General features: G+C 36.1%; 1 protein-coding gene across 1 annotated transcript in view; it reads right to left on the bottom strand.

The window, feature by feature from the left end:
* The window catches only part of smc1al (structural maintenance of chromosomes 1A, like), a 57,477-nt gene that overhangs the window by 11,802 nt on the left and 19,430 nt on the right, over positions 1 to 26,245 (bottom strand). The window contains 19 exon segments of the mRNA NM_212810.2: positions 2,049 to 2,203; positions 2,890 to 3,046; positions 3,132 to 3,245; positions 5,049 to 5,202; positions 5,282 to 5,427; positions 5,511 to 5,652; positions 5,743 to 5,849; positions 5,938 to 6,054; positions 7,087 to 7,224; positions 7,308 to 7,454; positions 7,607 to 7,786; positions 7,870 to 8,055; positions 8,150 to 8,257; positions 16,573 to 16,672; positions 16,762 to 16,844; positions 16,922 to 17,062; positions 20,785 to 21,043; positions 22,903 to 23,141; positions 23,277 to 23,480. Coding sequence (NP_997975.2) covers positions 2,049 to 2,203; positions 2,890 to 3,046; positions 3,132 to 3,245; positions 5,049 to 5,202; positions 5,282 to 5,427; positions 5,511 to 5,652; positions 5,743 to 5,849; positions 5,938 to 6,054; positions 7,087 to 7,224; positions 7,308 to 7,454; positions 7,607 to 7,786; positions 7,870 to 8,055; positions 8,150 to 8,257; positions 16,573 to 16,672; positions 16,762 to 16,844; positions 16,922 to 17,062; positions 20,785 to 21,043; positions 22,903 to 23,141; positions 23,277 to 23,480 — 2,877 coding nt within the window.

Genomic DNA, 26,245 nt, shown 5'->3' with positions numbered 1-26,245 from the left:
ACATATCAGATTTTGCCAACTATTTATCACGAGAAAGACAAGTAGGAATCATCAATAAGTTCATATCAATAAGCATCATATTTTATTTGCACATTTATTGAATGGAAATGTTTCTAATTCACGCATGCAAATTCATCTTCAGATAGTGTCTTTATAGCAATGTGCGTGCGGTAGATCGCTCAGATTACATTGGAAAAAACAGGCGACTGCTGCAAATTGTGCTTTAATGTTTAGCTGGTCAAATGTATGGTATGGAAACCTTATATACCTGCTGAACCCGTCTCATACAGCTGCCATTGCAAGGCTCAGACACTTTGTAGAGAGGAATTTAACACAACTGCCTCTAGGAGTCGCCAATGGAAATAAAACAGACACGCACAAAAAATGTGCGTACGCCTGCCAGAAAGCTGCCGTGAAGCTGCGCACATTCCCACGTTCAGTTCATTGTTAGTAAATCCAAACGTGAGCGATTCGGAGCGTGAAACCTGGCGTACGCAAAGTTTTTGAGCGTACGCAGCGTTGATACATGAGGCCCCAGAGCTGTGGACCTACAGTATGCAGTGTGTTAATTTACAGGGCGGTGTTGGTCAATCTTACTGCGCACCGAACTCCAATCCGAGGGAGATTATGTTACTCGATAGACAACATTAACTTGAGAGATTTTAAAAATAAAAGGTATTTTTAAAAAGGAACAACACGCAAATCTGCAACAAATAAAACTAAAAATAAAACATCTTGCCAGTGCTGTGTGTATTCTGCCACTGACAGTGTAAGACGCCCTTATGCAGCGCCTGTAACTGCTGCTTTTAAGAGAGATCAAATCTGGTATCGATAACAAAAAAGCAAGATCATATAGTTATAAATATTCCATAACAATACTAATCAAAATATTTATACATTTACATGTTGTTTATTGAGATTGTGTGATCTGTATATGCTGTCTGAATTTTACAGAAGCTGTAAACTGACACGTGTGCGGTGATGTTTAGCTCTGACAAGGCGCTTTTATTTAGCCTGTAGTCTTTACATTTTTTTTTTACATAATGTTCCATTTCTTAACATTTTTTATTATTTTTTTATTTATAGTTTATATATAAAATGAGTGCCAGCTTGTTTAGTTGTGATCATTATGCAAGGATCATATTTCACATTCGGTTTATTCTTCAATAGCCTATAGATTCGTTAATAATGTATTTTATAAACGGCTTGTTCATAAGGTTCATAATTTTATAAACGGCTTGTTCTAAGCTGTTAATATATAATATAGGCGTTTATGGTTGTTATTTGTATGCTTCCAACTTCCACAGTTTTTTCAGCCTGTAGCATTGTTGTGTTTTATTCGTTATGTTAATAAAAGTTATGTTTTGTTTAAAAACAGTGATTTTTTTTTGTAGTTTCCTTTTCGTCCATTCAAACAATTAACGCCGAATTGGCAACTCCCGCAAAACTGAAAGTGAAAGTATTATACGCACGCATTTATAAGCTATTTAAAAGCAGAAAAAAAAGAGGAAAAGAAGAAACGCCCACTCCCACGGTGATACCGGTATTACCGGTGTTGTCACATGTCGATCAACCAGTGGGGAAATTTCCTCATCGTCACACCTACCTGACGCTTGCACCAGATCTCTGGGCTATTGCTTTAATTTAACAATTTATATAGTTTAATTGCTTCTTTATATTATAAAGCATCTAAATTTGTATTATGAAGGTTGGAATGACAGGAGTGTTAGTAATTAATGACTAATTTATTGTTATAGCATGGCTAAAGGGAAAGCTCATGCACTTCCACTTTTTCTAAAAGTTTCTTTTTAGGGTTTAATACAGGAGAAGACATTTTAAAGAATGTAGAAAACTGTTAACCGTTGACTTCCATAGGGAAAAAAATAAACTCAAATTTTGAAATCACTTGAGGGTGAAAATTGTAAATTTTGAGTGAACAATCCCTTCAAGTTAAGAGATGTGTTCTTTTCAAAGGCGACTTTTAAAAGTTGTGACTGAAGTTTACGTATTGTAGTCCTAATATACACAATAAATTAATATTTAAGTACCTGGGCACTGCTGTTGCGTGACAGAGCTTTATAAATCTCATCAATGTTGGTGGCCACAGACTCAAAGCAGGCGTGGAAACGGTCAAATCTCTCCTTCTTTATCTGTTCAAATGCCTGCTTGGCTTTCTTTGCCCTCTTCCTAGCAGCTTCAAACTCTATGACATTCAAAAAAGTAAAACACATTTTAAACATTATTAAAAAAAACAATAAAGAGAATTAAAAAAACAACCAAAAAAAGCTTCAAAATTTGAAAACATTGCGGATGAAATACATGTCTTGTCCACACTGTCTGTATTTTGACATGTTTTAAATCATGTTTCTCTCATTTATTCATACATTTGAATTGCATTATGGGACATTAATCTTTCCTTCAAAGTCTTGTGATGATTTTGAAAAATGTTTATAAATATTTTTTTTAGGTTTCAAACTATGTATTGTCTGGCTTGGTGTTGCAATTTATGATACAAACACCTGGTAACAAACTAACTGTATTTATCAGTTATTTTATAGATTTAATTCTCTCTATTTTTTTATACAATATATTGTGTCAAACTACTAAATTATCAATAATCATCTTTGATAATCTGTACATTTTTATCATTGAAAGTAAACAAAGCTGAGAATAAAGCCCCATGATGCAATTTATAACTGTCAATATACATTCAAATTAATTCACAAGATGGAAATGGTTTATTAACAGATTGTTTGTTTACAGTGTATCTATATATCTTTACTGCTATCTTTTTATATCAGTTACAAAAGCAATTAACAGGCATCACTAACTAAATATAATAATTTGGTCTATTCTGATGGTTCTCAACAAAGGCTAAGAATGACTGACCATCGCTGGTCTCCTGGAATTTGTCTCTGACACTCTCTAGTTTCTCCATGGCCTTCATGTTGGGTGCACTGATCCTTTGCAGGATGCTCTGCTGCTCATTGAGTCTTTGCTGTAATGTGTTCATCTCTGCCTTGATCTCCTCATCTGACAAGGAGTCCTGCAAAACGCATCAGTCAAATTACATTTTAAATGCTTTAACATGTTTGATATTATAAAAAGTAATGGAAAAAATAGTAATGTACTTTTAAGTCCTCAGACAAGCTGTTGTAGTCAATCTCAATAAGAGCTTCCTTGGCCAAGACAGTGCTCGATGTCTTTTGACTGCTGCTGAGGCTCTCCTCTGCCTGTGAATTGCCCTTCAAAACAAGTAAAAGTTAAGTATGCAATATGTTAAAGAGCCCCTATTATGCATTATAAAAAGTAATCCAACAACAGGCCAATATGCATACAAAGTCAAAAACATTTTTATTGTCTTATAACATGCATTTATTTTTACCTAATTAGCCTCATGATTTGTTCAGCAATTCATTAGTTCGCAAACCTCTCCCTTTGGATGAGGCTAGTCTGCTGTGATTGGTCCGATGACCCAGACTGGTTGACTGCACTCAGCGCGAGATGAAAAGAAAAGCCCACCACAGTTGTGAAGTAGCACAAGTATTTGAGGCAAATGCAGGAGTGCATTAAAGCAATGTAGTTAAACACCAGCATACTACTCTACTCTTAACCACAACCCCAAGTAATAATGCTCTTACTGGAAGCTAACCCAGTAATTTAAATATACTTTCAATACCAGCTAGCTTTTCTCTGGGGTTTTCAATATTCAGCTCCAGCTCATGTAGGTTTAGGTAGGGAGACATTGTAGTGGGTACCAACCTACCCTGCAGCTGATCAATGTTTCGCTTAGCCATCCTAAACCCTAACGCTGTATAACTAGGTATAATATTGACAGTGACATCTATTATTAAAGCCAGGAAAGCATGTAGAACCTCTAATATAAATTCTCATATACACCAAGTCATACTGCCTACCCTCTCTTATGGTGCTGGGGCTTTTTACAGCACTCAACCCCTGTTTGCAGAGTATATCTTCAGCATCATCAGGGTTGAAACCTACAAATCTTTATACAGGCAAACTAGGAACAATTAGCTCTGCTTCCCTACAGCAAACAGATTTTACATATAGTTCATACCATCCCTTTTCATCTGCAATCTGCTTTCAGCAACGCTCTTAAGTCCTGAAGAGCCCATGAGTATTAATGATCAGTACGTCAGACTTAACAGCTGTATTCACAGTATAGCAGTGATCATCACACAATGATGTTCTCAAACCCTCTTTTTTTTACTACTACCACAATGGGTGTAGCCCATTTTACATGGCACAAAGGATCAAAGATTCTTTGAGCCACTCATTTCTTCAGCTCCACATCAAGTTTTGCTTGTAAAGAAAAAGGGCTTTGAAGAAAAGTAGTGTTATTGTGGAATCATTGTTAATTGAAAATGGCTCAGAATAGTTAAATACCTCAAAATATTCTGCCATTGGGCCTCATTCATGTCACGTCTGGTCTCAGCTCATGTACGTATACTACTACAAAACTATTGCATATAGGGTGATACAGTATAACAGTACACTGCAGTTCTATCTAAGAAACTACCCTACTCTTGTACGTTTGCTCTCCATTCTCAATGTCAGTATAGAACAATTTATTTTAATTTTTTTGTTGAACAAAAATATTTGTTCTATTTGTAGTGCTAAGGTGAACAAAAGTTTAAGGCGTTTGTAACAAAACGGGGGAAAAGTAAAAGTAAATCTTTGGCCATAATTTTTGGCCACCCTTTAAGGCAATATGATTTTTACACTTATTTTGAGTTGATAATGATAACAAAGCATTCAGTGATAAAAATAAATACTATATACCACATGGGTGGTGGCATATTTTAAGTTCTGATAGCATTGGGCTATTTTTGACTGGCCATTTTTGTGCGAAAAAATGGCAACAATGTTTCTAAAAGTACTGAAGCTTCATTGATTGCAGACGTAGAGTATCTACACAACTAATTTAAAACAAACTCTTGAATCAATATATATCTAAAAACACACCAGTCTAGCGATTCAACAGCAAAGGTAAAATTAAGCTGCAAGACTAGCACATATACACACACCTCTTCCTGGCTGATGTCATCCATAGTTCCCGATCGGAGAGGAAGTTTGATGTCCTGCATCTTACAAGCCTGCAGTAGATTGTGTCTGTCACTGCGTTTTTGCTCCAGCTTGGTCTCGATAGCAGTCACTTCCTTCTGCAGCTGCGTCAACTCCCTAGTCACACACATTACATCATACTTAATTTCTTGAAAATCTCGGAGCATGTCTGAAGTAAATCACATGTTGATCCTACTTGTTGGCACCCCCTAGTTTCTTGCGGATCTCCTCCATTTCATGGTTTTTATCATTAACCTCAGATTTCTTAGTCAAGTGCTGGTTTTTCAGATCCTGCAATTGTGCCATGGTCTCATCAATTATCTTCATATTCCTCTGCTCTTCCTGTTAAAAATATTAAACAAAACCACTAAAATCAGAAAATTTTCCAGACTCAAACATCAAGAGATCATCTGAATGTTTTCTACCTTCTTAAGCTTTTCAATCTCATTTTCATCTTTCTTGACCGTCTGTTCCCACATGACCACCTTCTCTTGGTCTTCCTTCAGCTGGTTTTTCTCATAATCCAGCTGTATTGCCAGACGTGTTTTTTGAGTCTCAAATTCTAAGCTATCAGACAGTTTGAAGAAAGTATGAATCATGACATCCTTGTTGTAATAAGATTCATTAACCCGAAATAGACTATTTCAATTAGCTTACCGTTTCTTTGCAATCTCGTTCTGCCTTTTGACTTTTTCTTCTTCAAATTCACGAATGTTACGAACTCCAATCTCTTTACAGAACTCAACAAACACCTCATCCTCCACCTGAAATGAAACCAAATATGAATTTCACTAAAAAGAAGCGATAAATGAATTAAGATTTTTTTTCCCAAAGACTGAGTCAAGTACCTACCACATTCATGCGGTCCTTCAAGTCTTTCATATCTCTCTCACGTGACTGGATGATTCTCTTTATATCATTAATCCGTGGACCAAAGTTAGCAAGTTCACTTTCCAGCTTTGATTTTTCCTGAAATCCCCCACCCCGAAAAAACAAAACAAATATTTCTAAACAAGCTTTAAAAAAACTAGAAATGCAACAATCTATGATTCAGATTTTTTTTGGAAGCACAACCTGCTAATATATGATTTATGCCAATTCAGATTGGGTTTCTTTCAAAGAACCATACTTGACAGCATGAACAAATAAAAATACACTTTCTTGATTTTTTAAAATAAAATAAAACAAACATTAGGTTTCTCTAATTCGCCTTAACAACATTAACAAAATATTTGTTATTTTCCACAGTTTGATACTTTCACTTCTCACTTCACGAAAGTCCTAAGATTAGAAGCATAAGTTTTGAAAAGACAGGCAGCTCTGCACCTGCACACATTACCATTCTCCAATCAGCTTTATCATATATTGGACCCAATTTAGGCATGTGCAATCGCCCAGGGTAGCATCTTGCTTAAAGCGGCACGATGCGATTTACAATGGACTCTGAAACCAGAGTAACAGCCTTTTGTGCAGAGGTATCGGCATGCAGTGAGTTTTGCAAGTCGACAAAACTAAAGAAAAAACTCATGATCATGATGATGCTACTACTTTAACCAAGCATATCTATGAAGCAGAAAAGAGGGATAACGCAAAGCATGCAGGAACAGTGGAATTGTGCATGCAATATAAATCTAATGAAGAAAAAGACAAGTTCCCCAAAGAAAAAAAAGTTCAACAAAAGTGAGAAGAAAAGTTCAATTGACCACAGTCAGTCAGCAATATATTTTTCTTTTACAGTAATATGAAGCTAGATGTGCAAGGTCCAGTGATCACATTTCTTTGACTAGGCAAATAGGCTGTTCCTTTCTTTCTTTATTGTTAGTAGGCTTTTGTTATTGTTGAACACGTAAGTTGCGTGAACGGGTGGTCCTGCACATAAGTTCACTGGAATGGGGCAGATGCAGGTTTATTTATCTAAAAAATAAACAGTCCTGCGCAGAGCTGTAGTCTGTGGCAACCACAAATGTCTGAAATGATTCAAGATAAGTAAGTGTTGGGTACCTGCATGTTAAGGGACAGGTGTCTGGTCTTGGTTTGCTCCAGATCACTCTGGGAGTACTTGAGCCTCATCTGCAAACCATGAGCTTGAGACTGAACCTGACGCAGCTCTGCTTCCTTTCTTTTGGCCTTCATTTGTTCCTGTCATTTACACACAAACACTCAGCAAACGGTTCATTGACAAATCTATTTGTCGATAGAACAAACTTGATTCAACAACTTACTTTAAGTTCATCTGTGAGTTTTTCCTTTCTGTCTTTCAGCTTATCAACAGCTTTTTCATCCCAACGTCGAGCTTTGGCCTTTAGATCACTGGCACCACCAGAGATCACTCCAGACTTCTGGAATAACGTCCCATCTAGAGCCACAGTCTACAGAATACATAACATGTCCTATACATTAGTGTCTGCATAAGCAATAAGTAACACACAGTCATACTACAGGTCTTAGACAGCCTTACTGTAGTAGTCTGTTTACCTATGATCTAAAGCATAATCTCTTGACATTGTTTTATCCTTTGTACCTTGTGTCTGTATGGTCCTCCAAAGGCAATCCTGCGAGCATCCTCCACATTATCACAGACCAGGGCATTTCCACAAGCATATTGCAGGGCTTTCTTAATCTGTGGTGGCTCATATCGAATTACATCAATCACCAATTTAGCACCACGCAGCTCACGTAGCTTCTCATCTGTGGGCTTGACCTGTTATGTTTGAGCACATTATAATATAAGTCACGATGCTCAAGCCTAACAAAATTATTGAAGTAAAAATCCAGTAATATCACCTCCAGATAGTCCAGGGGGAGGAAGGTCTCAGGTTCACCACGCTGCTCTTTTATGTATTGGATACAGTCACGACCCGTCTTTTCAGAATCCACAATAATGGCATCCATATTTTTGCCCAGCACTTTAGTGACAGCAATCTGATATTTCTTTTGTGTAGGCTGGCACAAGTCAATCAGTCTCCCGTACTGAAGAACAAGAGGACCATACATAAGCATACGGACACTCAAGAGCACAAGGCAAGTGAGAAATGACACTGCTAACAGAGGAGACGCTTCTTACCACTGATCCAGGATACAGCCTCTTGATGCTCTCCAAGATCTCAGCTTTACGCTGTTGTCTGCTATTCTCCTGCCTGTCGATACGAGCATCACCCAGCTGCTCCATCACCTTAAAAATACACAACATACAGCTTGATCAATTACATTGACATTAAATATTTACCGAGTTCATCTGTAGTGAATACCATTAGATAACATACATCTTGAAAAAACAGATATAGACTAGTTGTTACTTGACATGACAGAAGACACTCAAAAAAAAGATAAATGGTAATTCAAAACCATCAAATTTATTTATTTATAAGATTCACAAAATTCATCACTTGCTGCTTACCGAGTGAAAAGGTGTTAATGCGTCTTTGTTTCTGAGCGTTACATAAATACAAATCCATTTGCCTTTTGAAATTATATTTTACATTGACTATATGCATTTTCTGCTAAATTTTGACCAATCTTTTAAGCGGGTTTTAAGCACCACCCCACACTAACTTATTTCATCAGTTAAGGTATTATCTTAAGGTATTAGTTTATATAAGCAGTCAAAACCAGCAGAGAACTAATGTTAAAGCACTGGACTTGTTAACATGAATTCAGCAAATAAAAAATAAATAAGTTAAATAAGTCTGTTAATATTAAACCAGCCGAATAGTAAACGCATAGTCACAATTTATTATTTATTTATTGTCACTTAAACATCATAATGATTAAAATCATAAACATCATTTAATTAAATATCATAGTCATAACACTAGGGATGCACTGATCCCGATACTTGGATCGGATATCGGTTCGATATGCATATTTTTGCTGGATCGGGTATCGGTCAGCTGGTACTGATCCAAATCTGATCTTGTGCGTGCGCTATATTGTGTGTTTATAAGCCAACTAAGCCATAAGGGTAGTCTAGTACAAGCCATTAGAACGTTGTCATGTAGGCCTACTATATCCTAAATGTGAAGCACAGATGAATATTCACGTGATTAAATTCATGTTCAGTTCTGCGCTTCCCCGCCGTTGCGCCTGTCAATCATTCTCTATTCAAACTGCTTGTCGCATTTAAGACAACAGAAAAAACTTTCTCCAAGACTATTTGTTCCTGCAAGTTTAAATAATTAGTGAAGAAATGCATTTAGATTTGCATTAAATGGGTTCATTTTGACCTGCAGCAGGAGTTCATTTCATTTCTGTTTCTACATCATGTAGCGCTGTATCAAATCGCATTCGCAATAGAGGAGTAGAGAGGGTTATCCTGCTCTTCACCCACAAAGTAGGCCTACCTGAAATGTTTAATTAGAAAAGCCTCAATAATACATTGGACAGATCTTCAACGTGCTTATGTCTTCCATTTGAGCTGCTTTTTTGCAAATGTCAGCAAATACCAGTCAACGATGCATCAAGCGCTTTCTTTAACCCTAACCGCTCCATAAGATTATTTTCACAAGTTTGTTCTCCCATCCTCCAGACTGAGTTTCTTTCAAAAGGAATTCTTTAAGTGCTGCAAATAATATTAAAGCTTGGCCCATTGTGGTCAAAGTAGTTGACTTAATTAATACAAGTGGAACTGACGAGTGCAGTATAGACTGACATTAACAGAAAATGATTTAGCCTAATATAGGATACTCTGAAACAGAATATTTCACTGTAATTTTATATATTAATATTTTATTTATCAGAGCAGTTTGTGTTTTGACACTAAAACATATAGGCCTAACCAGACCTTGTATTGAACTTTCTCCGTCTCACTCACGGTGAGATTTGGAGAGGGATTATTAAGTAAAACTGGCATCAGACGGTTTAGTTTAGTCTGCATCAGACCTGCAGGAAAATATCAGGCTTTAATTGAACAAAATTAATAAATTTAATAAAAGGCTAATTATTTTGCCCACAATGTCAATTGTAGCCTATTGCAGATTTCAAAGGAAAATCATAATATTAAAAAAGGAAAGGACAATATCACAACAAATGCTCAAAGAATGCTCATACAACAAGCATGTTTTTAGTTAGATTGTGCCATCTGTCATGTATACCTATAGGTCTGTTTTTTTTTTTACTAAAGATATTTTTTACTGAAGCTAACATTAATGTTATATTAATATATTAAGATATTATTTAATAAAAAAAAAAATTACGTGCCTATTTTGTGACACAATAAATATTGCATTTTAAAATACTGATTTATTTTAGCATGCGAACAGCCTACAGAACAAAACAGAGCATCTTCATGCACCTGCATTTCAGCAGCAAAACAAAACCAGAATAAATCAAATAAATCCTGGTCTACAGCTTTTTCACTAAAATGACAAATTTATTTTACAAAACTAAAGCACTGACTGAATTCTTTTTAAGAACCGGCAGATGCTGTTTGTCCAATTATGTTTTTTTCTTTCTTTAAATAAAAATATCAGGCTACCTCAAACAGATTGCACCACAGAAAATATGCATTTAATTAATGCTCTGCTATTTTAAATGACAAAACCTCTAGGGATGTCCCGATCCGATATTGATATCGTAAGTTAGTCCGATATCAGTCCAAAAAACTATATCAGACTGCGTTAAAAATCTCCGATATAAGCAGTCCGATAGGCTCTTAACCCCGCTACAGCTATTCTATCCAGCAGCGTCCAGAGCCAGCATGCAAAGGCCACGTGATCACAACACTGCTTGCTAGCAAAGTCTCAAAGGGTGCTTTCATACCTGTGAATCGATTCAGTTGTTCCGAAAAAGAGATTATAAATGTTACATTATTGCTCTTTGCTCTTGGATCAAAAAGTGTGGTTCGCTTTCACACGGCAAAGTTTCTAATCAGACCAAAAGAGCTAAAACAAGTCACGTGCGAGTAAACTCTCCTTACACTGGTCAGAGTGTCAGGGTTTATTTTGCAGTGTCCTGCTCAACTGTCAGGAGAGGTGGTGGTTTGGTGGTGATTAACAGGGTGCGCGCGCGACATGTCTGAGGAGAGACGCGGTGGGGAGGGGTGAGAAAGGTGCGCGACGATGCCTATTTGAGGACCGGGAGGGAGACGCGAGATTACCGGGAGATCATCACTCGTTTGCGGGCATCCGGAGACTCGCGAAACTTCCCGCCCTACTCATAATTCTCTCTTCATATAGCCGTTAGCCTATTACATATCCATAAAACACTGTGATATAACCGCGCTCGGATCGGATCGCTTTCTTACTGCAATCGAACCGCTCCAGGGTTCGTTTCAATCGAGCCGAGACCACCTCACTCAAGCGATCTCAGAGCGATTACTTTGGCGTGGAACAGAGCGCGATTGCCAACAAAGCGCGATTGCCCTGTTCACATATGCCAAACGAACCGCGCTAACTGGGCAAACGAGATGCGTTCCGAACAAAAGTGTAGGTGTGAAAGCACCCTAAGATTTAACATGCTCTTTACACTAAGTTATGGTGTATTAAGAAATCTATTGTGACGGTAGCACACGCTGACGCTAGCAACAACGGCATATCTCTAACGTTACTTGTTTATTTACTTCACGTCAAGTGATCTTTACATTGTTTTGTATAAGGTTACGCTGCTAAGCAACATAAGGCACCGAATGGCGACTTAGCATACATCATGCGTGCCTCAATTCGGTCATGGCATATCGTGGTTTATCCAGTGTGATACCTACTTGAACACCAGCGCTTCCCACACATAAGACTTTACCTCGGCGGCCCGGTTCTGTGTGCGTGAGAAAAGTCTCTGCCACAGACTCGCGTGCTGTGCTGCTGCAGACCCACAGGACACCTGCTCTGACTTTAGCTTTTAGAAGAGCGCGAGGACACGCAGAAAAAAGCCTTTTACTAGATAGACTAATCTAGCTCATTATTTAGGGTGACAATACATCCTCTTTTTCCCCGGACATGTCCTCTATTTGGGACTTAGGAATTGCATTCAGCCAAGATTTCTAAATCGCCTAACATGAAAAAGGTGTGTTTTAATCCTGCTACTGCAAGTATATTTATGTTAAAGGTAATATGCGCAATATATATTATTATAAAATTAATAATGTTTGGGAACATTGATACAGCCATAATCTTCTCATAATACAAACACAGATTAAACAGATCTGATCATGTAAATGTTTGTACTAACCATACTGCACATTTTTATTAACTTTACAAATTATTTCTGCTGCCCAGTGTGAAAGATATTTTCCAGCTCAACTGGATCAAAAATTCATCAAGAAGCTGTGTGTGAAATTTAAACTTTAGACACTGAACCTTTAGCAGCTGTTCAATTAACAATATTTAATTGTATTAAATTGTATTAATATTATAATTTTTTTCCCTTATGTTTCTGCTCTCAGCTGTTTCTACCATTTTCTGATGGTAAAAAATAAATAACTGAAGTGACTTTTAATTAGTATTTTGCACTTTGAAAATGTATTTTTGTTTATTCAATTAGGATATTTTTCAGGGTCTTAATATTTATTATTTAATTCTTTTTATATATTCTTATGTAAAAGGTTCACATTTATGCAACCAATATTTAAAAAATTGGCTGTTTATTTTCCATACTTACTGTTGCTGACTTTTGTTCTCAGATTGATCTAGCCGTTACATTCTACTAGCCATACATTAGACTCAACAAAATAGGCAAAAGTAAAGTATTCATAATTTCTGCTGATATCGGATTAATATCAGTATCGGTTCGTACTGAAGGCTGCAATATCGGTATCGTATCGGAAGTTAAAACGTTGCATCGGGACATCCCTAAAAACCTCTGTAAATATTTTTAATATAAGTCATTAAAACTTGTCTCAATTATGATTATGACATATTTCCTATGTCTCACTGGCGCTTCACGTGTGCGCGCTCTGCCTGTAATGAAAGACAATGACAATGAACCTTAAGGCTCAATGTTGACTTTTTGTAAAGTATTGGCTACTACATAGCATATAAAAAGGTAGTTGTTTACATATGATATTGCATTCATTTGCATACATGTTTTTTAAGCTGTAAAAATTAAAGCCTCAGTATGGTGCAAAGTTCATATGCAAACATCAATAAAAACTTTGGATTTGTTTGATTGATAGATTACGCTATGTAGGCTATGTAAGAATTAATTTTTTTATTATATAAGAACAATAATAACTGTAATTTTTCAAATGGAAAAAAAGGTTAGTTTGTTGATTAAACACTAAATAATCATATTTATTAAGTTTAGCACTGGTTTGTCAGCTCGTCTGTCAAACTGTGACCAGAAATATCCTTATTTCATTTTGCTTCTTTGACAGAATACATCTAGGCACGTGTGGTCGCAAGTTACTGTTCTGTACGCGCTTTTCCATTCTAAAAACGGAGGCGCACCACACTGATTCATTGATGACAAGAAAAAAAGGAGTGCGTTGCTCCTTTTTTATGCCACTAAGAAACAACAGAATTAGCTGAGCCGTATGTGCTCAGTGTTTTTGTCAATGTATAAATAATTTTAATTTTAAATAGCATTATGATATTCAAGAATAAAGTCATACAGCTTTAAATGACTTGAAACAGCGACCACATGTGTCTCCTTCATCATTAAAAGTTCGGCGTAGTTGTCTTGACAACACAAACACTGCTTTCACCTTAAAGAAAACCCTGACTCTGCTTTCATTTGATTGAAGAATGAAAAAGAGCGACTGAGGTAACATGCTTTTTCCACTCGAGCGCACATTGCGCACAACGGCAAAACGCTGGTAAACCATTCAGAAGATGCACCTGTCAGTCTCAATGCAAAAAACATGTTCACTGTGATCGACCCCTTATGCAGCCAAACTTTAAAAATATATAAAACAATATTTTTAATCGTTTAACTCAGTGGTTCCCAAGCTTTTCCCAAGCTTTTTCTTATAAGGGCTAATAATTCTGACTTCAAGTGTATACATACAGTTATTTTCCACCCTGCAAAGGAAAGAGAAATAAATACAATAAAATACAAATATGAAACAAACTGTGCTTTAAGCATCTTCACTGTAAGAAAAACACTTCAGTCAAGAGAGGGATTTTCTCGTTATGTTTGATTAATAATAATAAAAACAGGCGGCAGCAGGAATATTTCTCGCTGTCTCTTTAATGGTTTCTCTTTCACGTCTTTTGATCCTCAACTCGTTTGTTTATTACACAAATAAGGGTTAATATAAATAATCATTAAACACCGCGTTTTGACACCTATTTGATCGTAAAGCGCTCTTTAGATGTCTGTGATCCTCTGCTCGTCTCAGTGTGCGAATAAGAGCAACTACTGACCAGCCGCATGCTTCTGACTGCGTGTGCGTGCTACACACACACACACAAGCATGCGGTCTTTCGCGCTTTTAAGAGCAACACGTGTACAACTGGAAAGGGGGCGGTATATGATGCAATAATCGTTTTTCTCAATTAATGTTTTTTTTTATAATCGTTTGAAGGCAAAATCGAAATCGGATTTTTGATTAATTGCACAGCCCTATATAATAGTGGAGCATTTTTATGCCTTTTTCCTACCTCAACACTTATCCTCTTCCACGCCCCCCTTGTGAACTCAGGCGCCCCCAGGTTGGGAACCACTGGTTTAACTGATACCATTAATCGGATATAAACGCACCCTTTCAGTTAACAGTTAATCGGTTATTTTAAGCATCTTGTGAGCGCAAAGTATAGGGATCGCATCGGTATCGATCGATATTCAGACTTTTGGTATCGAGATCGGATCGGTTCCAAAAAAATGGTATCGGTGCATCCCTACAGGATACATTAAATCATGACTAGGCATTTTTAAATATACAAAACTTTTTATTTCTATTAATAACAGGTGGTGGCCCCCCTGCAATAGTCATGGCAATTAGTTCCAGTTGTATATTTTAAAACATTCCATTAACAAATTAAACATTTGTTAAACTTATGTTTTCTTAACATAAGGATAGGGCTGGGCGACGATTCGATATCGATAAATATCACGATATAAAATTTTTCAATAAAACGATGATGACAGTTCGATAATTGCTCGATAATATTTATGCACCACGCGTAACGTTGCGCAAGCATTTTGCAGCCTGCCCTTCCGGATGCTGCACGCCGTACAAGTTTACAGCCATACATGTAGGCAACACAACGTGCAAAGCAGGTAACACCACAAGCCTGTTTCATCCTTTAAAACTACACAACCCTTATGTCATCATTTTCGAAAGCCGTGCAGCAAATATATGACAGACGTTTACAACAGCATTCTTTCTTCTTGTTTATGCTGTAGATAACTGACCAACAAAATATACCTCAAAATTAAGTTACACATTATACAAAACGAAATTCGTTGCAAAAAGATACATTTTCAAGGAATATATATATATATATATATATATATATATATATATATATATATACAGCATAAACAAGAAGAACGGATAACATCTGAGTTAAAGCACTTAAAAAAATCCGCTAGATAATATGCTTTTGCGCCAAAACTATCCATTAAACTATTTTCACGGTTTCATTTTAATTCATTACCTAAGCGTGGTCTGAGCAGCATGAGCTGGACAGTCTTTTCGCAGCACTGATAGATTTCTTGGGTTACCTCGGAAGAATAATCTCGGATGAGAGCTCAGAAGCTCGCTGTGTAAATGGAGAGGCTCCCCGCATGTTTTCGTTGTGATGCACAATTTGTAAAATGAGAGTCTGCATAGGCCTATTTGTGGTAGTCTGTCAGACAAATTAGGTTTAAACATCCGCGGATATAACGGAGATCTACGCATAACTGCGTCCCGCAATATGCGATGTCAAGAGGGTGACTGCCTAAGATAAACTTCACACACTTGATTATGTAATGCATGGACGCGTCTCACAGCGCAAACCATAACTAAACCTTTACATGTCCATGCTTAATTAGTCATCGATAAGGTCTATTGATTAAAGTGTTATTGACAATCAATATATCATAAAGTAATCGTTAGCATCACTAAATAAAATCTATTAAAGTATATTTCATCTTAAATTAACCATACTCGCCATTAAAAAGAGAGTTCATCCAAAACTGAAAATTCTGTGACCATTAACTCACATTTTACTTGTTCCAAAACGGGTTTATTATTTTTTTCTGATGTTGAGCAATAATATCCAATAACTTGTAATGTCTTTGGTTGCTGAAAACTTGAACAGTAAATGCTGAATTAGGATAGTTCTTTTGTTTATTATTTTGTTATTTATATTGTCAGTCAGCTAAAACATTTCACTAAATGTGTTAAATCAGCTGCACAAAGCCATTAGCATACTGAAAATCTTATAAAAATTGATAGATATAAAGATTTTACGTTTATCGTGATATCAAAATCGACTGATATGAAAAAAATTATTGTGATAATTTTTTGCCATATCACCCAGCTCTACATAAGGATTAAACTATATTGAGATAAACATCACAAATGCTTAACATCCAACCCTATATAAAGTATTTTCTGATGTTTACCTGGTTAAGTTCCATGTTGATCTCATCTATTCTTCGTTTGGCCTGTTCTACTTCTTCTGTGAGTTCCTCTTCCATTCTTTTCTGTTCATCCAAAGACTGCCTGGAGAAGAGAAACAGAAAAAGAGTCATGATCTACAGCCATCAACAGTTGTTCACAGGATAAAGCGTGGCTTTGTGATGCATTTGTACCTGCTAGTAGTGATATAGTCCTCTAGCTTCTCAATGCGTTTTTGGTTCTCCTCAATCTCTCTGATTTTTTGCTTGATCTTGGCCTATCAATAACAATTAGAACAAATTAACATTGTTTGCTAATTATATTTTAAAATAAAAATGGTCAAACTTTATTTACCTCTGTTTCTATTTTCTTCCTCTCCTCCAGGTCCAGACGGTCCTGGTCAGCTTTCTGGTCTCTGTTGAATTTCTCTAGCTCTTGAGCCAGGGTAGCTGCTCGCTTACTCGCCTCCTCCTTCAAACGGTGATATGCCTTAACCTAAACACAAAAAAGCCATAAATTACACCACACATCCAGTCTTTACTAATGTAGTGAAGGAAGTTGCAAATATCATTTAATATTTTTTAAGAAAAGAGTACAGCAGTCTTTAACACTTCCAGTCTATAAAATACCATTAGGCTCTAATCTAAACTATTATAAATCTAGGAGCAAGTTTCAATCCTAAGGTTGCAATTACGTTAAGGGGCACTTGGGGTGTGAAGATGATAAACAGTAACCAATCCAAGTCACCGTGGATAAGAATGTTAGCTAAATATGAAATAACAATGTAATTGCATTACATTTTTATATTGTAGTTTATTTTAATCATATTTCAGCGGACATTGAGTTTAAATCTTACATTCATAGCTTGAAATGACCATTTAAAGAAACTATACAGAAAAATCTCTACTGATGTAATTTTCATAGCAATAGGCCCCTACCATGCCTCCCTCTTGTAGCCCAAACTTTGAAAAATCTTAGTAAACACTGGCTGTAATTTAAAAATAACAAAGAAAATCTTATTTTGTGATAGGTTCCCCACCAAAAAAAACCCTGTGCTTGTGTTTGCACACAGACCAATTTTGTTGCAACCCGAACAATTCTGCATCATGTAGCACGAGTAAGGATGCAGAAACAGCAGGACAACATTTTTCCATCTATAGGACTTGTTCTAATTGTTTTTAGAACTGCGCAACACTTCAGTGGACATACACCCTAAAGGCTGGTTTATATTTGACATGTTTACAAGTTTGCTTGGGTGCATGCGGCGAATGTGATGTCATTATGCAGTTGGCTGAAGTCTGCTTTAGGTGTGTGCAACATCATTTTGGATGGTGAAGTGCACAACATTTTTTTGTAACTGAGCACAGCTAGAGTAGACTCTGTCTGAGCTGGGGGATTTTGCAGGTGCAACACAGCTTTAGAAATCCATCTCGCACAGCCAAGTTGTGCAGGTTTTTATATATGGCGCGATTGACATACTATTATTTATAACAACATGATTTGGAGTAACTGTCACGATTAAAGCATGCTAAAGAAATCAACGGGTGATGCTGCTAAATGAATGAATTTAACTACAGCTGCAAGAAAAAGTATACGAACCCTTTGGCATTACTTGAATTTCTGCATAAATTAAAAAAAAAGATGTGTTATGATCTTCAGCTAAGTATATTTCCTTTTATTTAGCCAGGAGATCACATTGAGACAGTACTGTCTCTTCTTCCAGTGAGACCTGGTCAACATGGCAGGCAGCACATAAAGTTTCATATAAAAATCACAAACAATACCACAAAATTACAAAAATCACCATTCTTAAAAACATCAGCTCATAAAAAACAATTACAGGTGTCCTTTAAGATGTTGTATAAAAGATGTTTAAAAGTACTCAGAGTCGGAAGAGTGTCAAGATTGAGCTGATTTCGCAGGTCATTTCAAGCCCTGGGAGCGTAAACGGAAAAAGCACGTTTGCCAAGTTCTAATAGTACCCTTGGAACTGCTAGATGAATACATGTGTGTTGGTTGTTGGTGTGAAATGTTAATAAATTAAAAATATAGGATGGTAATTTACCTAAAAGAGCCTTTAAAATAAATAATTACAGATGTAATTTTCTCCTTCGATATAAAAATAACTAGTCTAAGGAATCATACAAAATACAGTGATGCGTCCGTGAGTCTGCACTTGTGACAAAGCGTATTGCTGCATGATAAACAGAATCTAATTTTCTTAGTAGGGTAGCGGCTGCGTGCATATAAAGATGATCACCATAATCCATTATAGACAGAAATGTACTCTCTACAAATTTTTTGCGGGCTTTATAAGGAAAACAATTTCTTGACCAGTATAAAAAACCTAACTTTGGCCTAAGCTTTTTCAGTAACTTGTAATGTGTATATCAAGGGCTAATCTCTCATCAATCCAAATACCTATATATTTATAAAAGCTAACTCTTTCTATTTGAACACCATTCAGAGTTGTTATTGTCTGATCTGTTAACTTAGTGCGGCCACGGCTAAAAATCATGTATTTAGTCTTTTTTAATTTAAAACCAATTTTAAATTTTGCAACATACACTGTAATACTTGAAAAGCAATCTATAGATGCTGTACAGCTTGGTTTAAAGAATGTGCTGCTGTACATATTATTGTGTCATCGGCATAAAGGTGTCTTTTAGCTGATTGTATTCCGTGACCTAAATCGTTAATATAAATAGAAAATAACAACGGAGACCTTTGCTAAAACCAACAGTCTGGAGATAGGACAGTAATTATTTGGGTCTGCAGGATCTCCCCCTTTTAATAATGGGGCAACCATAGCAGATGGTTATACAGGGCTCGAAATTGCGACCATTTTTTGACCATCTATGCGACCTCATAATATATTTGGGCGCATTAGTGCGACTGCAGATAATAGTTGTAGTGCGACCTGTTTAGATTTTTTCTAAAAACGTGCTGAATCGCTCTTCCCTGCCACTATATTGGTTTATATACGCCGTCAATAACTCAAGGTATTCCGCTGTCAGATGACAGGGAAGGAGCTTTTATGACCACGGGAAATGCAAATGGCTGAAGAGTGAAAACTTAAAGCACACAGGTTTGCAAACCCCACCTAAAGTTGAGGCGCAGATGAGAGCGATCATGACATATTCATCCGCCAGCTGAGATCAATCAAGTACGTGCTTTTCGGAGAAAGCGCTCGAATCTCGATGCGTTGCATTCACTGCGTGTTCAGCGCAAATGTCGGCTCAAAGTCAAATAGAATACTGTACATATCATCGCCAAAGAAGCTCGCCTTTACTAAGTTTACACGGAAACTGCGTCTCATAACAGACGGCGGTATTGCGCCGGTGGTCATTGGAAGAATTCTGTTCAACCTGCTCATAAATTGGGTCGGCTGACTCGCCTGATTTTCCACTAACACAGAAAAATGAAAATCAGCTCAGACTGAACATTTAAATTGACACAAACTGAAACCAAAACTTTTAAAGAGTGATAGAAGTGAGACTTTACTTACTTTATTTTGTCTATTCTTACTTGAGGTGTATATTATTATTATTTTTTATTAGTTAGGATACTGATACTGTTTTGCAGCTTTCAGTCTTGAATTTAATTATTTATTATAATTTTTTGTGTTTTGTAGCAGAAATATTATTTAATAAACTGACATGCATATATAAACAGCAGTACAAAATAAATATTTCTTACTGCAATGCTTCATTTTTGTTTGATGCAAACTATACATTTATTTTTCATAAAGTAACAGACTTTTTATAGCAGATAACTTTAATTCAAGCACATTCAAGGCAGCATGATGATGACAAATGTAATTCATTGTTACTATTATTGTCATTTTCATCATCATTAATATTTTATAATTATTCGACATTCATTTTGGAATTATTGCACACAAATATTAATGTCATCTCAGCATTAGTTAGATAGTTGTTTCTGGTTTTTGTTAGTCCTAATTGATGTTGTTTTAAAATACAATAAATCCCTTAAAATACAATTTGCAGCGGTGCTCAATTATTTTTGGTGTGTGCTCCTAATTTTTTTCTGGTGCTCCTAAATATTTGAAGTTGGGAGCACCGGTGTTACCAAGTAAAAAAGTTAATTTCGAGTCCTGTTATAGTCATAACAAAAGAAAAATTGCAGTCTCAAAATTAATGTGCATAGGCTGTAAATGTTCCCTTTCCCAGTCTAGCGCAATCTGTCACACGTACCTGGTTCTCTTCCAGCTGTAGATCTTGTCCCTGACTTTGAGCCTCCTCCTCCATCCGCTCCTCAAACTCCTGTCTGGCCATTTCAACTGCCCCCTGCTCACGATCCAGCTCATCCATGTCTCCCTTGCGCTTTTTGTAGCATTTCTGTGCATTCTGAAGTGATTTACGGGCAGCTTCCAATTTCTTGATCTTGTGGGCAGTGTTTTCCTTGGCTTTAATGTACAGAGGCCTCTTCTGATTGAGTTCTGCATCCTTCTCCCTGTCGATATGTTAAACGATAAGCATATTACAAATTTCAAAGTCTTATAATAAAATACTTAATTACAAATTTATCTCATTAATCTGCCCTTATTCTGCTATAGCTTAGGGCTCAATATTTTTGTTCGTCTTCAAGCTATATTTATTTATTATCTACAGGGAATAGCAGAACAGTGATGCTTTGCTTGGTTAGGTGATGACTATAATAAGCCAGTAATCACTTCCTATGACCCAAGTCGTGGTGTTTCAACATCCCCTCAGAGCTGATTTTGACAATCATTTTGCTCAATCATTGAAGTAACCACAAGAATCAATGGTATACCAGATGTGCTGTCAAAAACTAGTTCCCTGCCACCAGACTTTTCTGACAGACTGGTCTAATAAAGCCATAGGGTACTGTTAACAGAATTTAAAATGATATCTTAAATCTGATAAATCAGACGCTTGTTTGTGTTAAAAATCCTTATTAATGCCCTTCAGGGAAATTTCTCATACACCTTCATTTGTAATGCAGTCCTATAAAATGTCCCTTAAAGAGCTGTATGGCACTTCCGCTTACTTTCCGTTTCAAGAAAAAGAGAATCTAGAAACCCTGATGCCCCATTCACACAGGGCGTCAACTTCAACACTTCCTATTCGCTTTGAATGGATGATGTCAGATGTTGACGAACTGCATTGCAGATCTGTCGGCACCGCTTCAGTGGCGTTGCTCGCTGCAGAAGTTGGGACATTCTCATATTCACTATGGGACATTCACTAATTTCACTGGCTGATGCTGCTATGACGATCGCGCTAGCCCCATCTTCAGACACGTCCTCTGTCTATCGTTGACGCTGAAGCCTCGTGTGAATGGGTCATGACCCCTTCACGCACAAACTGAAGGCTAGGGGCAAGTAGAGGGGCTAAAAAGTTAAATTGTGATTTGTCCTTGTTTAAGATTTCAGAATTCAGTAAAAAGTACTATAGCATTTTTTTTAAATGCACTGTAAATCAATATATAAAAGGGTAAAAATACAATAACTAGACATTGGGTAAAAATTCAGTTAAGGCCTAAAATGGACATTGTGACATTTGTTCTGTCTTGTGAAAGTCTTACATTTTGTCCCATTCCAGAGAAACAAAATCACTAATATACACACATTTAACTTGCTGTTTTTTTTTTTTTTTTCGTTTTTTTCTAGTTTTACTCTACATAGTAATATAGTTACTGCAGGGTGCTTATAAGTGCTTTTTTGGTTACATCAGAATTAATGCATTTTTCATACAAAATAAATTTCAGTTTAAAAAAAGTGCATAATATGATATGTACAAAATGCAAAATTTATACATTTATACACTAACTTTTGCTAATATTTGTTATGGTTCTTAAAAATTGTCAGGGTAAATAAGAGTATTTTCAAAATGAATGCATTAATTGCTGTTTATTATGGCTGTGCAAATGAAAATATGTATTATATAGACAAAATGAAGCTATCGTTTAATATTACACTTTATCATTTAGTTATGTAGGCTATAATATTAACTACTAAATCAAGTGAAAATTCTTATGAGCACTCAGTTTGACGCAACACAACTCTATTTAAATTGTTTATTTTGTTGTCAGCAGTTCAGTAGAGTGATGTTTAAACATACTTTACACAAATTGATACACTTTGTTTTCTTCCACATGCTCAATGTTTTTTTGTTTGTTTGTTTTTTTACTTACACACACTGTTGTAAGGCACTGCCTTTTGTAACCCCTTTAATATGTAAAATACAACAATGAATTGAGGCCAAACACTACAAAATTTATTAAACAATTAAAAATTGTTATTTTGTTCTTAAGATTAATTGGGAGATTTTTAGAAGGTTTAAACTCACTTGATCTCTTTCTCAATCATCTGTTGGTCTCTCATCATTCTGCCAAGCTCCTTCTTTTTGTCTTTTAACTCTTCCTCCACACGGTCCATGCGCTTTCTGTCTTTATCAATCTCTTTATTGCGGTGGGCCAGCTCTCTGTTAAGTTTCTCAATCTCTGATTCATTGTGGTACAGTTTAAACAGCTGTAACTGTACATGAGCTCGCACCACCTCATCCTTCAGGCGTTGATAACGCTCTGCCTGCATATGACAGGAGGAGAAAACATAATTAGCATTTCTGCCTTCAGGCTTTTTTAGCACCTAAATGCATCTATTTCTACACTGAGGAAAAGTGATTTATTTGCATGATAACATATTACAATACTAGGAGCCCACCTCCTCTTTTTCCTGTTTGGCTTCTTTTCGTTCAGCAGCTATGTTTTTCTTGCGATGGTAGTTAAACTGCGTGTCCTCTTCAGCCTTGACCATTTCTTTTTTGCATCTGTCATATTCTTGGGCAAGCTCTCCAGAGCGAGAAATCTCTTCAAACAGAGCTGTTCTCTCTTTGGGGTTCTTCATTGCAATTGACTCTACAGCACCCTGGGAAAAAGAAAACCTTTTTTATTCCAGAACAATTAAGAGACCCCTAACAGACAAACAGGTCATTGAGTTCTTACTAGCAAAATTATAATGCTGTTTTTCAAACTACTCAAATTATAGTTAATTAGTACTATAGACCTTTTTCTTAGAATGCAAAACTATCCATTATGCTTTGCGTGTATGCGCAAGGAGAATGGTAAGAACTTCCGGTCAGCAAGTGATGTGTATAAACAGTCACATATTGACAGTTTTGAAATTTCAGTTTAAATCTATATTATTTTCTTTTAACATCTTTCAACTATTACTGTTGTCGATCAGCACCACCTCCTGAACTGGTTATTTTTAAAAATGCAATCTAAAAGGATAGAAAAAAAACAACTGCTGCAAGGTATTTTTCCCTCGTTGTAAGACGGCATCTTGTGCCATTTAAATGGAGCCTTGTCATCGCTTAAGTGAACATTTACACATTATGTGATGTCACATATATAACCAACCTAGGGCTTGACAATATGGCAAAAATTATATCACAATATATTTCTTCATTTCGGTCGATATGATATAATTCCGATATCGATATGGACAATATTAAAAACACAGGAAAAAAACTGCCAAGAACGCACACAATAGATGTCTGTACCTACAAATCTCAGCAAATTGAATATGCAAAGTAAATAATACCTCCAGGCTCTTATAACTTTTTTTATATATATTAAAACAGTACAATAAATGTATAGTTCACTTTTTTATTTGTATTTAGCCTTTACAAACAAGAAAAGTAAAATAAACTATCAAAAAACTAAAACTCTCAGACTCGGCTTATTTATTTGTAAAAATAATATATGGATAGTTCATGGAGGTTAGCTTGATGAACGTGAGCAAACTTTTATCCGCATATATTTTTTTTATATGCTGAATATTAAACAATTAAAATAATACAAAAATCTTACAATTATGACATAAAAAAAACATAGAAAAGGAATAATAATTATAATAATAACAAAATCAAAAAGAGTATGCGCTAGACTGTCCAACTAAAACATTGACTGAATAAGTGTCACAAAGTAAAAATAAAGTGGCATTTTGAAATGACAGAAAACTGCATACCATGGTTAACATAACATTACAACACAAACAAAATTAATTAAAAATAACTGTCCCAGATTAGAATCAACATTTTAATTAGCCATCAGAGTATCAGTAACATACTTTTATTGGTAATTTTTGGAAACTGTATGGCTTACATACCTGCTAGTTTCATGCCAGTAATATGGTTTGCTCTTTATAATGCAGTGATGTATTGTTTGTGTGTGTGTGTGTGTGTGTGTGTGTGTGTGTGTGTTTGTTTGCACCAAAGAGCCGCACATACACTATAACGGCTGACAAGTCAGGAACACTGATGCTGTATTTCAGCATCTGATCCGACGGCAAACATTGAAGGGGTGTTTTTCTCTTGCACTTTAACCACATCTGACAGCAGCATAACAGCTTTAACACATCTTTCTTTCAAAATCAAAGTTTTGCATCACAAAAACACACCATAAGACACTGAAAACAGTATTGACACCCAGTTGAGAAATGCCGCTCTAGCTGATGATCACTCTTAACGGAAGTTCTAAGCAGCCAGGTGAAAGGCACTGGTCACTATGGCACCCACCATGCATCAATGGTGAAAAAGGTCTATAACAAAAGTATTGTTGAGTGACACTCAAGTAATTCACTGACTTAACCCAAACTTGGCAAACTTGGTTACATGGTTTATCACACTCCTATAAAAGTAGCTTAATCATTTTTGAGAGTATTGGCAAGACAAACACATCTGAAAACCATTAAGAGTCTATTTTCATTTCTATCTATTCATAATTACAACAAAACAATATGTTTTTGTAAAATTAGTAAAACAGACAGAGTGCTTTCTCTTTCTGTCTCTTCTGTCAACATGACTAGCAAACACATCGGAAAAACAAAAACAGCTAAATGTCTGTGAATATTTGAATAGAAATAAACTGATTTAAACAAAGAGTTTGTTGTCCATGTAAAACCATCATTATGGCATAATGGGGATATCTTAGAATATAAAAAAAGCCACCTGTGATTTTCCCAATTTTGTTCCATACATCAAGTAAATTTTCAATAATTAGTCCAAATGATTTCTTTAGAGATTTGGCAAAGTTTACAGATGGCAAAGTTAGTTTGTATCGTCAGCATAACTCTCAGTTTAACTTAGACATAACTTAGTCAAAATGATTTAGTTACTAAGTTTAGAGTACGTTAATATCATTACAATATAATGGAATGAAAGATTAGCTGTAAATGCTGTTTTTTGAATGTAAACCCCTTAATCAAACTATTACGTTGTGTAAGATTTCCACCGCATTTTGTGACAGGATAGTCTCTACACACAGCTGTTCTCTGCATCAGCGCTATTCTCTGCATCTAACAAGAAATGTGGAGATTCTCCCATACAGTGTGCAGTTTCAAAAATTCCATTTAACCTACACACTTCCAGCATTTCCTGGCATCCAATATTTTGTTTGTCACAGGGGGGCATGCATGAAATGTTTCTGAATAAAAATGAAAGTGGCAAACAGCACAAAGTCAACAAATTAATATTGAAACACCCAAAATTACATGAAACTCCAGAGAAAAGGTGGATAGTGTGGTGATGCAATGACGCTAATCGAATTATGTGCTATAACTTGTATGTATGTTATGTATTTTTTATTAGTGCCATGTCAGCAACCAAGGCTATCTTCATGGCAGGAATC

This window comes from Danio rerio, chromosome 23 (genome assembly GCF_052040795.2).
Source record: "Danio rerio strain M-AB ecotype USA chromosome 23, GRCz13ab, whole genome shotgun sequence".
NCBI classification, from domain to species: domain Eukaryota; kingdom Metazoa; phylum Chordata; class Actinopteri; order Cypriniformes; family Danionidae; genus Danio; species Danio rerio.
The sequence above is the reverse complement of the archived record's forward strand: the minus strand, read 5'-3'. Positions and strand labels throughout refer to the sequence as shown.